This window comes from Manis javanica, chromosome 4 (assembly GCF_040802235.1).
Source record: "Manis javanica isolate MJ-LG chromosome 4, MJ_LKY, whole genome shotgun sequence".
NCBI lineage: Eukaryota > Metazoa > Chordata > Mammalia > Pholidota > Manidae > Manis > Manis javanica.
In genome coordinates this window covers 114,585,753-114,601,530 of record NC_133159.1, presented here as the reverse complement: position 1 = coordinate 114,601,530, position 15,778 = coordinate 114,585,753, and the positions used below count along the sequence as shown (strand labels likewise).

The window sequence follows — 15,778 nt, the reverse complement described above, 5'->3', positions numbered from 1 at the left end:
TTGTGAACACAAAGGGCGCTCCGGCCACTGAGGAATTTTAGGCAGCAGCCCTCTTCATTTCCTCTCCGAGGCTAGGCTAGGTTGTGGCAAGTACAGGAACATGCTGAGGGGCCTTTGTTTTGTCCCAGAGTGGGGGTCCACTTTGTTTCCTTCAAGCACCCACCCAGTGTCAACCTCTCTTCACTGAGGCTCATGATGGGGGGAAGATTCCAGAGAAATGAGCTCACCTCTCATGCTGCACAGGACTCACTTGCAGTCTAAGTGACTGAAATGTATTAAAAGCAAACACAGGTCTTATGAGCAAGAAAGCGTTAGTCTGACACGCTGAGTCTGACTGGGCATTGATGGCAGAGGAGCACCTGGGAGGGCACCAGCTCCAATGTAGTTCTGCAGCCGCATCACCGGGTTTGCATCACTTCTGCACCCAGGGCCCTGGCCTCACCTCCAGCTGCTCCACTAACTGCACCTCCAGCGTCATGAGCACATTGAACAGCTCAGTGATGTCCTCGCTGTATTCCTCTATCTTCTTCTCGATGTTGGTCAGTTCAGACTCATCTTGAATGGCACTTAAACTCTGGAAACAAAAGCTGTGCTTTAAGAATCCACACCTATGCATAATGGGTTAATGATAGGTGACAGTTTGGTTTTGTGGGTGAAAATTTGGACTCTGGGGTCAGACTGCCTAAGTTTAAGTGTCAGGTCCACCACTTGCCCATTATGTGAGCTTGTAGAACCTGCTTACCCTCTCTGTGCTAGAGCAGATGCTAGTACTAGCTAGAGAGTGTTCAGTCCACATTAGCTCAGGTTTTTATTAGAGGTGGCTGGGTTAGGGGGAAGGAGCAATGGCTTTAGAGTCAAGTGGATCGACTTTGAGTCCTGTCTGGGTTACTTATGAGTGATGTGACCTCAAGTGAGCTACTTCCACTCTCTAAGCTTCAGTTTCTTCATGTAAAGAGAGAGAGAACCTGTGCTTCACAAAGTGACCACGTCCTGGCTTACAGTAGGGGCTTGACTAACGGAGGCTCCGATAAAAGGCTTCATTGCAGGCACAGGTCAGAAGAGACACTGGAAACATAAGATAGGGCTGGTCTGTGAGGAACCTAGGTGGACCCACACAGCACCCCAGCAAACCAGTGGACACCAGTGGTAAACAGATGCTGAACTGTTTGGAATGAGAGGGTGCTCATGACTGGAGGGCACCCTCGTGTCCAAGCCTGGCACTGAACACCAACCGCTCACCAACACAGGGCCTGGGAACTTGGCAAATGGCTGCAATGTCAGCTTGTTTGAGATTTGGTACTAGTTGTGAAGGAGGATAGAGTGACTGGGAGCAGTTCAGTGGGATGAATGATATTTACAACAATGGCTACTCCATCTGGAGGAAAATCAAGTTTGATCCCTGCCTCAAGCCTTCCATGAAAACTGATTCCCACAGAATGAAGATTTAAATGTACAAAATAAAGCCATAAAAGTACTAGAAGGAAAAAAAGGGGGGGGGGAGGTTTAATAAATAATCTCAGATAGAGAAGTTCTTTCTAATTATAATCAGAAAAACAGATTAAAAATTCTGCTACATAAAAATTTTTAAATTCTGATTGGCAACAGCACCACAGACAAAATGACAAGATAAACAACAAACTAGGAAAAATATTTGCAATTTATTCACTAACAGAGCTAATTTCTCAGCTTATAAAGAGCTCCTACAAAGTAATGACTTTTTTCTTAAAAAAATAGATAGATATATACCAAGAAACAGAAAGAAAAATGGGTAAGGACATATAAAAATAGTACACAGAATAAGAAATACAAGTATTTGTAAAATGGGATGCTCACCCCCACATAAGAGGAAATGAACACACATTTCAAGTGCAGCAGATTGGCAGGGATGAGAACGCTTGGTTAACCCTGGCTTGACAAGGGAACAGCAGGGCTGCAGGATGTAAAGCCTCGGTGGAGTGCAGTTGGGTGATAACTAGCAAAATGGCCATACATGGTCCCCTCTAGGACTTCATCCTACTGGTCAAAGCTGCACCAAGTTGTTATTGCAACATTGTTTGAAGGAGCAAAAGATTGGGAAAAACTTAATTGTCTATCCACAGGGACTAGCTTAATAAATTATGGCTCATCAATGGATATGTTACAACTACTAAAAAAGTGAAGCAGTTCAAGTTTTGGAAGAATCTCTAAGCTGCACAGATAAAATAGCAAAGCAAAGTGCAGAACAGTGTGTGTCACACTTTCATCTCACACACGCACACACACACACACATGCAGGGCCAGAGGCAGGCTGGCTGTGCTCTTTCTCATCCCGTGTCTGTGCTTACACAAGTATTACTGATCCACAAGCTGCTACCAGTGCACAGACTGCCTGTCCCCTACTTGTGCTGGTGCTGCTCCCCTCTGCTCCCCACTGGAGCTCTGGAGGACAGTTCTATTTCCTTAATGAGGAAATGCAGGCCAAGAAGGGAGGGGACCACTTGAGCCTTTTGCCCATGTACTGCTCGGAGCTGCACCCCACGGGGCACCGGGAGGGGGTGCTGTGTAAGCCCTGTGCAGTGGGGTGGTGGGAGGAGTGCAGGACCAGCTTGGGGAGAGGTCCTGTGTCTGGTGGGTGCTGGGGGCCTCAGGCCCAAGGAATTCTGTGAACTTCCAAAACAGTGGGCTCGGCTTGGGCTTGAGCACTGGAGGCACCTGTGGAGCTCTGAGAAATCCCAGTGCCAGGCTGAACCCCCAGGCCAGCCACCAGCACTATGTCGGGTCCCCAAGGGTCTGGCATGTAGGCTGGATGAGAACTCCTAGAGAGGCATTCAGCTTCATCAGCTCAGCTGGGGCAGCCTTTGAGGGACAGCATCATGGGAGTCACGCAGACCAGTGCCCCAGAGGCAGAGGGAGCAGCCTGCTCTCAATACACTCACCCCAACCGAAGGGGCAGCATGGCAGGGAGTCGGGCTTGATGCCAGGGAGAGTGCGACACTGGCTGTGGTCTGGCCCATGACCTGCCTCTCCAGTGGCATTTGCTGCTGAGAGGACTGGGCCCTGGCCTAGAGCTTCAGGAGTAGCCAGTTGGCCTCCCAAATCCAGTGGCTACAGGAACCAGAAGAGAAATGTCAGAGAGGATGTGCCAGACAGGCACTGGAGACGTGGCTTGGCCAGAGGGGAACCCATTGCTCAGGCCCTAGTGACAACTGTCTCCAGAGAAGGTGGCAAACACAAATTTTCTCTGAAATCTTCTCATTTTTAATGTCAGCAGGATGTTAAAAACATTTAAAAACCCTCTGCAGGCCAACAAAACATAAATGTGAGCCAACTGTATTCCTCAGCTGACAGGTTTGAACTTCTGGTTGAGCACAGTGGCACCCCTCCCATAACCCGAGGAGGCTCTCAAGAGTTAGATCACACAGAATGTGAGTCCTGCTGGGCAGCCCGGGAGACAACGATGCGAGTTGGGGAGCGGGGCGGGAGGGGGGACTGGGAAGCATACAGAAGCCCCCCACCAGCCCCACTGGACCTGCACTTGTATCATCAGGGGATTTTGCTTGACTTTAAACTAAGAGTGCTCAACTAGGAGTGGCTTTCTAGACTCCTTGAGGACCTTGGTGCTGCTGGCAAGTGTCACATACCTGTTGTATGCCAACAGTTTTCTGAGGGGAAAGAAAGTCCATGGCTTTCCTTAGTCTCACAAAGATCTGTGATTTAGAACAGGTTAGGAATGTGGTCTTCCCACCACATGGCCCCTGCTTGGGCTGGGCTGAGTGGCCTGGGTCAGGCAGGTCCCGGATGCTGGGGACCTGCTCCCTTGGGTGGAACACCCTTCTTTCATCATCCCTGGCCATTCTTCTTTGTCCTGTAAGCCTCAGCCTGAGTTAAGGTGCCCCTGGGAACCCCAAGTCTTCCTGGGCTTCTCCCCAGTACAGTGCTGACCACAGCAGTGGGGAGAGCCTGGGTCTGTGCCCCTCACCAAATGGGAGCTCGCTAAGGGCAAGAGCCATGTCCAGCATGGGTCTGGCTTCCTCGAGCTATGCACTGAGCAGCCCAGAAAATGTTTGCTAAGTGAACGCAGAGAGGAACTAGCCATCGTCACGGTCATAGGAGAAGCAGTGGTAACAGAGCCACTGTTAACAGTAGTGATAGTGCCCCCTTGAGCCCTGGGCCTGTTAGGTGAAGAGACCCACAGATCCCCCGTGTGGCTCAGCCCTGGCATGGCGGAGCAGCTGAGGTTGGTCACAGACTTGCGGCAGTGCCAGTGGGAGGCTGAACCATGGTTCTACCACCGAGCTGTGTGATCTCAGGTGAATAAGGACAACGACAGTGGGTCTCAGGGGCCATGAGAGGCAGAGGGTATGCAGCCCTTCTGGTGGGGCCAGGCTCCTGGCATTTGGTATCTGGAGTAGGAGGCAGGGAGGGCTCAGGGAGGGGTGAAGCCTACCAGCAAGTACTTCTCCTCGAACTGGGCAATCCGGTGTTTGCCCTGCGCCTGGTTTTCCTGGATGGCCTCCTGGATGCACTCGTTGAAGGAGTCAAGCTCCGCTTTCCGCTTCTCCTGCTGTTTCAGGCCATACTCAAAAATGTTCAGGCAGATGATGACAAATTTGTCCTTGTAGGTGAGTGGCTATTAAGGAAGCTTGTGGCTGTCTTGGGGGCAGGCTGGGAGGGCGCATGATGAAGGTGGTGCAGAGCCAGGTTGAGAATTGGAGGAAAATGTGGTAGTTGGGCACCCCCACCCTCAGCCTGAGGTGTTCAGGAGTGGGACCTGCATGGGGGGAGGAGGCAGGGGCCACGGAAGGAGACCACAGAGCTAAGGAGGGTGTGCGAACAAAGGTCCCAGGGACTTGTCGGGGACCTGGATGGGCCGGGGGGCTGGGAGCCTGGGGGAGCTGGCCTGGCCAGGGGATGGGGCAGTGTATATTTGTCTCTGTTGTGTTATCTGGGGGCACTTCTGCCAAGGGCCTGTCCTCATTCTCAGCTGTGCAGGTGTACTGAGGGAGCCTGTGGAGGTGTCAGGACCATAGGCTTGAGGAAGAGAGATCCAGGTTCTAGTTCTGGCTCTGCCACTTCTTCCTCCCTGGCCTTAGTTTCCTCACCTGTAGTGGAGGCATGCCAGTACAGTTGCATGGAGTCTCTGGGAGAGGCCTTGCGGTCAGCAGGTGCTCCAGCCTAGATGCAAGGCCAGTGACCCAGCTGAGGGCGGCAGCGCTAGCCCCGCTCTTCACCATTTGCTTGGCCCACAACCTCACCGCTCCTCTCCCGCTCTTTGAGGAATGGTGGGTGCTTCCGAGTGAGCTTTTTCCACCCAGAGATGGTGGCTCTGCAGCCTCTGACTCTCTACCTCCTTCCAGCACTCTCCATCTGGCTGAGCCCGTCCCAAGTTCTCTCAACTTCCATTTAGGCCAACGGATGGGTCACCGTGGGCCTCAGTTCCCTCATTCCTCTTTAGGCCAGGGATCACCTCCTCTGGGCTCCAGTCAACTGGGGGAAAGAATACAGGCTCTTAGCCCCACAGACTAGGATTTATCCCACCTTCTAATGGTGTGACCTTGGACAAGCCAACCTCTTCAAGCTCAGTTTCCCCAACTAGAAAATGGGATTCATAAGTAATGACACTCATCTACTGGGGTGGCTGGGAAAATCATAAATACGGAATATGAAGTGCACAGCAGGGACAAGTAAATATGGTTGATGAGGATTAGTGCCACAGACCCACACTTCCATGCTCTATCTCTGACAACCTAGCTTGTCTAGCACAGCAGACCTGTGCCATGCTGACACTCAGTGTGTCCCTGACATCTAGACAGCATTTCCCGCGCCTCTTAGCTGACCTGACTCTGTGCTGCCTTTTGAGTACATTGTTCTGACTGGGGGTTTTACTTTCCAGGGTCTCACAAGAGGGATGAGGGAACTGAGGCCCAGAGTGGAGAGGGACTTGCCCCAGGCAGACTGGGACTTAGGCTTTGCCAGAGGAGGGAGCTGTGAACTTGGAAGGATATGTCTCAAAGAGCTCCCTGACACCAGGCAGGCAATCCAGCTTGTTGCCCTCCACATCCTCAGCGTACATGCTGTCAAACAGGAAGGAGTCATTCAGGTGCTCGACAAACGCAGCCTGCATTCAGAAACATAGCCAGGCTCAGGTGAGTGGTTCATTTCACAGGCCCTGGCAAGGGCTTACTGGGCAGGGTCCTGCCCTGGGCACTGGGGTCAGTGACGCTTCATGGAGGAGGGATGCTGCACATGGGCTTCAGCCTTTGAGGAAGGCAGGGCAGGGCAGGGCCTGGACAAAGGGCCTGGCATATGTGGGGTTCTGGAGGTATAAAACTGAAAGTTGCACTTGACTCAGTCTGGCTGGAGGGAGGGGCGGGCAGAGTAAGGGGCTTAATCTTCCTGGCTGCTGTGGGGACCTGCCTGGAGGTTTGAAGAAAAGGAGCTGCTTTGACAGATGGTTTCTGCACCACTCCCCAGCCCCTTGGGCTGGAGGTGGGGTTGGGCTGAGCTGGAGCTGGCCCTGGGGACAGGCGGTGGAGCAGGACACAGACAGGGTGCTAGGTCCTGCGTATATCACGCTCCATCAGAGCCAGGCAGGGCTGCACAACATCTGTTTTCCATCAAAAGACAAGGCTTTCGGGGCCTGGGCTCTGCTGACCTCCACGGAATTGGACCCACGACTGTGGCTGGCCTCCACCAGCAGGAGCAGGGGGAGGAAGGGAGTGGGGCTCCTCCCTGCTGAGCATACCTTGTGCTCCTCCAGATCCTCCCGCCGGGCCTGCTCTTCCTCCCGCCAGGCCTGAGTGAGGTTCTCCTGGTGCTTCAGGTCATCAATGCTGTACTGGTGCTTGATCGCTGCCAGCTCTTTCTGACGGGGGAATAGGAGGTGGCATGATTATCAGGGGACATGTGGTCCCTCCGAGCCACACTGGCCTCTGTTGTCCAGTAGCCTCTCTAGCATGGCTTGGGTGTAGATGGGTCTCCTCATGAAGGCTCTAGGGATTAGAACGGCTCATGTCCTTAGGGCCCTTTCTGATGATTCCGAGGGGAATTGGAGAATCAGAGCGGTGGGGAAGGCAGCAGGAGCAGGTTGAAGGTCTTCAGGACACCCACCCTCAGGGAGGTGGGGGATGGTGACCAGCACCCCGTGCACAGGCTCCTTGTCTCCCGCAGCCAGCCGTGGCGGGTGTGCTGGCTCTCCTTTAGGGATGCACAATGGGAGGGAGGGAAAATGAGGTACTTGAATCACAGGCCTGGTCACAGGGTCTGGGCCTTTGGCTCTGTGCCTGCCGGCAACTGGCTCTCCTTCCACCCCTCCTGCTCATCCCTCTGTGCCCACCGGAGATTGCTGGCACCCCTGGACTCAGCCCTCACCCTTCTCAGCTCACTCTTCTAATCCTGGGTGATCTCATCTGGGCTAAGGGTTCAAGAACAACACTCCATTCTCCAATGACACTACCTCTGGTCTCTACCTCCAGCCCAGGCCCCACCTGAGACCTTCTGACAACCTCGCCTACTCTGGCTCCCTCAAGAACACTGCCAACTCACCACCCAAGATGGACCTCTGTCTTCCAGAGTCCCACTGAGGTGAGTGGCCCTCCATCCATCTAGCAGCCAAGCTGGAGACCCAGGAGCCATCCTGGACCCTCCCCTCCCCTCAGACCTAGGCTGTGCCCAGGCCTGTCCATGCTTCCTCTGAACTGCTGCCTCTCTGATTTGTCACAGCTCTTTTGCCAGGACCCCTGCCTAGGCCTCCTGGCTGGCCTCCCCTGTGCACCCTGTCCCCCTCTAGTCTGCTCACCCCTCCCCTGCAAACGGCCAGAGCAATGTTTATTAAATGCAAACCCGATCTTGTCAGCCCCTCAATTACCTTGTATGGCTTCTTCTTGGGCATAGGGTAATGACAAGCTCCTGCCCTGGCCTGCAAGGCTCTGCCTATCTCTCCAGCTCTCCAAGTGACAACCACTGGCCCACTCACCAGGCTGCCTGCTGACACAGGGCCTTTGCACATGCTCAGTCTTCTGCCTGGGCCGCTCCTTCACCCAGCCCACTCCCACCAATCCTGTAGATCCCAGCTCAAACCACTTCCTTGGGGAAACATCCCACAACCACCTCCTGTACATCTCAGCTTGTGTCCTTCCTTCTGGGCATTGTCACAGATGTGTGGTAGGATCTAATTTTCTGTCTCCCTTGGCCATGTGTTGGCTCCATAAAAGAAGGCAGAGGTTTCCTTCCCCTGTCCTGTGCTGCCTGAAGCCCATCCCAGCCTTGCTCCCAAATATCATGTCAGTACACATATCATTGTAGTTTTATGCCTTAACTTGGGCCTTGGCTGCAAACAGTTTATATAGCAGAGCTGAAACCCTTCTCAAGATCTCATTATTCACTGAACTGTATGCTTACATTCTGTTTCCTTACATAATTATACATCAATAAATAAGTTTAAATTTTAAAAAATCTCTAGTATCCGGCCTCTCCTCTCCTTTCCATTCTCACAGCCCTGTCCTGGGTGAGGCCACTACCTCCTCTCTCTTCCTCTCTCTCTTTCTCTCTGGACCATGGCACATCCCTCCCTGTCCCACATGTCTCCCTCTATATTCTCTATTCCCCATAACAGTCACCAGATCCCTGAACTGCTGATCACTTGTGAATCCTGCTGAAAACTGCTCAGGATTCCCCATGGGCCTCCACCGTCAACAGGACAAGCCCCAAGGCCCAGCATGACTGGCCCCCATCCCTCCTGCCTGTCTCCCCCTCCCCACACAAAGCCCCCCAAGCTCACATCTGCTGCCCATTCTGTGTTCTTTGCTGTTCCTCAGGGCTGGACTGAGAGGCCAGCCTTCAGGAACAGCCCAGGGCCTCAACTTAAAACTGGCCTGATGGAAACATGAGAAGCCCTGAGGGAGAGCTCTGCAGAGCTGGGAAGCACCCCCAAGAGCTTGTCCTGGGCTCCTGGTCCACTGGCATCTGGGCCAGACTATCCTGCAGCCTTAGCCCTATGGCACCAAGAGGCCAGGCTATGGCTGGCCCCAGGACAGCCAGTACAGGGGAGTTTCAGGTGCCCCAGCTTTGCAGAACTCTGCTCTTACAATTTTTACTTATTATTTATCTCAATGGTTCTAGGCAAGTCTCTGAATTGTGAAAGGAGCCTTCGTTTCCTCACAGCACAATGGGGATGCCCAGGCTATGTTACCTGCCCTGTATGGAAGCTTCTGGAGACCAAGGAGAGAATGCCTGGAGGTGGGCTTTGGAACAATGCAGTCCCATGGTTTTATAATGAGTGAAACATACCCCAGCAGTTCTTGGGTTTATTCTAAGCTTATCTGGTTGCCTTTCAAATCATTACCTAACAGAAAACAAATAAGACTTGAGAATCTTAGAATTCAAAATCTCAGATTCTTGTACTGTTATAGGACAAGAGGAAGCCCTGGCCAGAGGAGGGGCAACTCTCTGACCCCACTCTGTCTCCACGGACCTCCCAAGAAGGACTTGGTGGCAGTGTGGCCCATTGGAGGCTGGGCTCTGCCCCTCGTCCAGGCTGGGCAGGGCCACCACTGAGACCTGTGGGCCAGACCTCCTCCCTGCCTCTCCCCTGCTGGACTCCCTGATGTTCCCGAAGCATCTCAGTGCTCCCCAGGCCCAGGCTCCTTTCTCCCAGGGAAGACACCAGCTCCCGGGGGGAGTGGGCAGGTCAAACAGTCCTCGGTCTTCCCAGCACCCAACATACAGGAACATCAGTTCTGCCTCCAAAGGCCTCACATATTGGGGCAGGTTCCTTTTTCCAATGGGGAAAGCACCCACAAACTGATCACACTGAAAGAGTGAGAAGCAAGCAAGAGGGGACCAGCTCACAGCAAGGGAAGTGGGAGTGAGGCAGGCAGCAGGCAGACCAGGCAGTGAGCAGGGGAAACGCCCTCCTCTCTGAGGTGAACCCTGCACAGGGCCTGGAAGCATGGGCTCTGCAGCCAGACTGCCTGGGCCCAACTCAGCACTGCCAGCACTGGCCAGGGGACCCTGCGTGAGCCACCTCGCTGTGTCTGCTTTCTGCAGGCAAGCTGAGGATGAGAGCAGGACCCGCCTCCCAGGTGGTGAAGAAAACAGTAAGCAATAGGCCACGTGCTTGGCGTGAAAGTGCACAAGAGTTAGCTGTCCATATTGTTCCTGGGGTCATAGGGCAGGGGTGAACCCTGGCTTTGCATGAGCTGCTGATCCTGGCTAATTGCTGACCCTCACTTGGTCCCCTCAACTTCATCCAGAAAACCAGATGGTACAGGATGGCGGTGAGGTGGCCAGGAGGTGACAGGTGGTAGGGTCCTGGGTGATGTGAGCACACACTGGACAGTTACCATGAAGGCTCTGCTGGAATTGCTGTGACAAGAGGCAGGTAAAGGAGTTAGGATGAGGGAGTTATCCTTTCGTCCCTCTTGGTGTGGACGGGGAGCACTGCCTCAGTGTCCTTCCCGTGAAACCTGGGGGGCATGGAGACTGACTCACAGGGCTGGGAGACCCAGAGGAAGACACTTGCCATGTGGTCATCGATGCGCCTGAAGTCCAGGTACATGAGGTCAGGAAGGTAGGCACAGGTGAACATCTTATAATCCTCTTCCTCGGCAATGGGGTTCCCAGAGAGGCTGAGTGTCCGCAGGGCCTTGAACTGCCGCAGGTAGATGATCTAGGGAGAAGACAGGAGAATGACCCGTTTTCCTAGCTACTGCAGAGCTGAAAACACCCCTGGGAGCCTCTCTCCCTGGCACTCTGCTGGAGTTTGCAGCCTGGCCATGGCACCCTCAGCACCGGGTGGAACAGCAAGTGAGGAGGGGTTGGAGGTTCCAGGCTGAATGGCTTTGCTGAGGCCTTGGTCAAGCACAGGCTTTTCAAAGAATCAGCAGCCCTGGGTTCAAATGCTAGCTGTGGTACCAGAGGCCAGTTGCCTAACAGCTGAGAGCTCAATTTCCTCATCTGTAAAAGGGTAAGGATGTTTTGTGTGTTATAGGTGTTATAAGGACCAAATGGAATAAGCCATGAAGAGCATTCAGAGAGTGCCTCACACCTACTCAGTGAATGGTGGTGGTGGTGGTGATCATTAGGATTGGTCACTCAGAATAGGCATGCCTTTTTCTACTATAAAGCCCTATGAAAGGTCCAAATCTCTTAAATTAAATGGAACCCACTTTATAGTTAACTGTGGACTAACTGAACAACATGGAACATTCCACTAGCTGCTGTTTATTATTGTTATATTCTATTTTTAGTAAAATAGCAGAAAAGTCAATAAGATAGCCAATATTTCATGGGATAGCATTTTCTGAACACCTAGACACTGTACTAGGCAGACAACAGAAAAGAAACCTAGCCTGATTTTCTTAAGGGATTTATTTCAGTCATTTGTTTGTGCATTCAAAAGACATTATTAAGCACCAGCCATGCTTAGACATGTGCTAGGTCTTGGAGACTCAGTGGGAATAAAGTCTACATGATCCCTGCCCTTATAGCAAGAACTTACATTCTAGGGACAGGGAACAAGAATGTTTTTAAAATAAATAAAATCATGACAGTTTGGGTAAGCATTATAAGAATATAAAAGATAGGGCATGAGAGAAAATAATAGGGAGGACTTTTTCAGTTAGGGGACTCAGCGGTGTCTGAGACTTGAGGGAGCCAGACACAGAAGAGCAGAGAGTGCATTCCCAAAAGCAAAACAGCACAAGCAAAGGCCCTGAGGCAGCAAGGAATCTGGCAAGTACCAGAAACTAAGCAAGGCCAGGGTGGCTGCTGTGTGGTGGGAAGGGGCTGGGAGAAGCACTTGAGGCAAGATTAAAAACTAAATCAAGCCGAATTCACATAAGACCTTACAGGCTGTCATCAAGAGTTTGGATTTTGTTCTAAGGACCATGGAAACCATTGGAGTTTTAAGTGTATATGGATGGGGAGACAGAATCTGATTTACTTCTTAAGGAATCTCCCAATGAGACTCTACTTTTCATGTTTCAGATCTTCCAAGGGAGAAAGGTTTGATAACTAAGTATGTTGCGATGGTTAGAGGACAGGTCTTCTGATGATTACTGGTAGGTCTGTAAACAGTTCCACTCCTATAAATGGCACTTTGGCAAGAGCCATCAAAATAAAAAGTGCACATGCTCTCAGACCCAGCAATTTCACATCTAGGAATTTATTTTAGAGATGGACTCATCCAGGTGCAGGCAAGCCTTAGTCAAACACATCCATTAGAGCCTTGTGTAATGGTGCAAGGTCAGAAACAACCTCAATGTCCATCCACCATCACACCACATTTAAGGGATGGAATGGTCCACAGGGGGAGAACTGATGACCCTGGAGGAGAGGGAATGACAAAAGGCAGGCACTTGGAGGGGAGCTGGACGATGGAATAATAACATGATGCCAGACAAACAAGATGTTTGGAAAGATACATGCAGTTTAGACACTGCTGAAGCCTCTGGGTACAGCTGAGTCATGACAAAGTCATGTTCTCCTGCCTCTGCCATATGCTAGGTATATAAACTTGGGCATGTCCATTAAAGTCTCCCGTGTCCAAGAATAGGTTCAAAGAGACCCATTTACATGTAGGGCCCAGGGGTATTGGATATGACTGGGCAGAAAAGGCTCCAAATGTTCAGAAAGATTTTCAAACAGCAAGATTTGGGGGTGAAAATTCATGAATTACTTTCCAGGTACCTGCTAAGTGCCAGGCTCTGTATTAGCCACTCAGCACTCTAATTGATTCAACACTTTCAACACCCTAAGAGGTAGACTTATTGTTGTTATTCTCATTTTATAGATGGGCAAGAACTCTAAGTCACCAGCCCAAGGTCAGACAGTTGGTGGTTGATTAAATCTCCGCTCCCGACCCAGTTTACAAGGACCCTCCATCCTTCCCTCAGCCATCCTGTTGGCCAGTATTTGGTTGCTCCACCCCCACAAAGCAGAGATGCTCAGCCTGCACCCTGAACAGGGCACTGGTTGGGTTTACATCCTCCCATCTGGGTGCAGGGAAAACTTCTGAAACTACACGGCCTCCAGGGTTTGGCCCCTTGGGACAAGCTTAAATCCAGGTAAGAAGTCAGTATTTGACCTGCTCCAGGCCATTCCTGGAAGCCACCTAGTCTGATATTGGCTGAGGGTGGGGTGGGCCCTGACAGGATTGAAGGGTCGTCACAGGGGCAGGTTTCTGCTCTTGCTGTCCTCACGCATGTGGCTGAGGGGGCCTGTGGCCTTGCCTGGTTGACCACAGCCAGAGAGAATCGGCCCAAGCAATGCTGAGGGCGGCAGAGCCAAGAGGTGGTGGGATCTGTGTCACTGAAGCCCTGGCGATAAGCCAGCCCCTCCTGGCCTCTCCAGCAATTGTGGTGCTAAGCGGGCCTGCTTGTGGCTCCTGAGGTTTTCCTTTGGCCTCCACGCAGCTGTGATGGGCTCTCTGCCCCAGCTCTCTGAGGCCCACCCAGAAGAGAGGGTGGGAGAGCGTCAGTCCTCCAGCTGTCGCTCAGCTGCTGAGGATGGGCTTGGGGAAAGGTGCGTCAGCCTCCAGCCCTTCAGGTATTCCCTTCCTGTGGCATCCTGGGCACGGCTCAGGGCCAGTGGAATGGAGCCCCAGCACCTACAGCAGCAGTCTCAGAAGGTGGTCCTTCTTGCCCTCTGGCGCACCCCAGCTTCCTGAGATCATCTTCCCAGCACACCAGCTGCACCCGAGTCCTTCAGTGAACAACTTTCAGCCCACTTGGGGTGAACTTAGCTCAGCTTAGCTTTTCTCCTTACCCATGAAAGCCCGCTGGTGGGCACAGTCTGCATCTCTGCCTTTCTTCCCCTGAGCCCCACACTCCCCTAACAAACACTTGCCGCAGGCAAAGCGCCTTTCCGATCACACCGTCCTTGCGCCTCCCACACACGTGACCTGCTTGAATCCATCCTCACCTGCTGGGACTTCTGTCCAAATGCAGACCTGCCCTGGACACAACACAGCACAAAAGCCAACACGGCTCCCCTCTGCTGCTCTGGCCAGCCAAGCTCTGGGCCGCCTGCACCACACACCCTCGACCTCTTCCAATGACCTTGGGCTCCTTGAGGGTGCTGTGCATTCCCAGGCAGGTATCCCAAGTGCCCCTCCAGGCCTTTTCTCAAGCGATTTCCTCCTCCTGGGAAGCCTTTTCCTTCTGCTGGTTGGCAAAGTTCCAATCATCTTTTAATGAGTCTGAATCAAAAATCACCTCTTCCCTTCTGACACCCTCAGGATCTTGGCTGCCACAGTCCGCAGTCTGCTCCAGCCCTCCTGGGGTAGGACCACAGCTGGAACCTGCTTCTGCAGCCTGCCAGTCAACCCCGGGAGCTGTCCAATACCCTTTCAAGATTCCTTTTCCACTTAGGCCAGTAAGATGACCTGAGTCCAATCCCAGCTGCACACCCCGAGGCCCAAGCCTGCTGTACTTCAGTGTCCTCGCCAGTAAGATGGAGATAAAGGCCATAACCCACCCACCGGAAATCAAGTGAGGCGATGCGCATACCACACTTCTTTGAGTAACAGGTTGGAGCTCATTCTGAGTGAGTGTGGGGCTTAGGAGAACAAAGGCAGGGACATGAACTGGCTCCCACAGATGGGCTTTCATGGGTGAAGCATGGTATGTAAACATCAAATCCCTGTGGAATAATCTGGATTTCTAACTTTTCTAGGAAAAGGGGGAGATCTGGAATGCTAAACCCGCCTCTCCCTTGCCACACCCAGCTATTCCCTGGCTCTGCCCCCAGCCACCAGATGGCAGGAGTGCTGTCCCCCCACTCCTGCTCCCCCACTGCTCACGTTCATCATGTTGCAGATCTGGTTGTTGCCCAGCGACAGCACCTGCAGCTTGACGAGGGCATCCAGAGAGTCAATCTTGGCAATCCGGTTGCTGGACAAGCTCAGGTCCTCCAGATTCGCCAGTGTGTCCAGCCCCTCGATGGTCTCAATGTTGTTGAAGGATAGGTCTAAGGGGACAAGGGCTGTGAGGGCCAGGGACTGGGGGGTTGGGGGTGGACTGTCCTGAAACAAACCTGTCAGGGCTACTTATGCTTTGTGAGGCAGCGCTGAGCTGTGGGGCCAGGAACTGACAGCCCATGGCCTTCCAGAAGCCTTGTGTACATTCCTTCCTAAGGCCTAACCTTCACTGCCTCTCCAGTTCTGTACTCATCTTCCTGGCTGGGAATGTGGGCAAACACTCACATCTATGCTGTGTCACTGTTCTTAGATGGAAATGCTGACTGGAAGGGCTGGCTTAGTGCATCTCAAGGTTGGGGAGGTAGTTTGGTGGGTTCCCTTCCCTTACACCTACGAGCACTTTAGTAATAATACCGCCTGTCTGCTTAGTATTTACCAGTGTATCAAGTGCTCGTGTGTACATCCTCTGATAACAGCCCTGGGTGGCAGTTTGGAATTTCTCTCCCCATTTGATCAATCAGGAAATTTCAGGCCTCACGACTAATCACTGTCATGCCACAGTTCATCCACGGCTCCTCCCTGGGTGTGTGGCAGGCCAGGTTCTTCTAGCTCCATCACAGCTGGCTCAGGCAACCAGAACTGCCACCCAACCCCAGCTGAGATGCTGGGATCCACTCTAACCCCAGTTGCACATCTTTGGGAATAAAACTGCTTTTTCCTCACCACATGTTTTCAGGATTGTTTGGGGCTGGGGCCTGTAACCCTGTCCTTGGCCCAGATGACCAAACTGGGAGTTTTTAGTGAGCTTGAAAATACAATCTTGATTTCTGTGAGCTGTCACATATAAAAGATGATTTGGGAAGCCAGTTTATCCACAGC

General features: G+C 52.4%; 1 protein-coding gene across 1 annotated transcript in view; it reads right to left on the bottom strand.

Annotated features, from left to right (window-relative positions):
* DRC3 (dynein regulatory complex subunit 3) overlaps window positions 1–15,778 on the bottom strand; it is a 32,444-nt gene that overhangs the window by 8,582 nt on the left and 8,084 nt on the right. The window contains exons 4-9 of the mRNA XM_073234707.1: window positions 14,783–14,949; window positions 10,502–10,648; window positions 6,725–6,844; window positions 5,987–6,097; window positions 4,427–4,603; window positions 443–574 (exon numbers count right to left, since the gene is read on the bottom strand). Of these exons, the coding sequence (XP_073090808.1) occupies window positions 443–574; window positions 4,427–4,603; window positions 5,987–6,097; window positions 6,725–6,844; window positions 10,502–10,648; window positions 14,783–14,949 (854 nt within the window). The remainder of the gene's footprint in view (window positions 1–442; window positions 575–4,426; window positions 4,604–5,986; window positions 6,098–6,724; window positions 6,845–10,501; window positions 10,649–14,782; window positions 14,950–15,778) is intronic.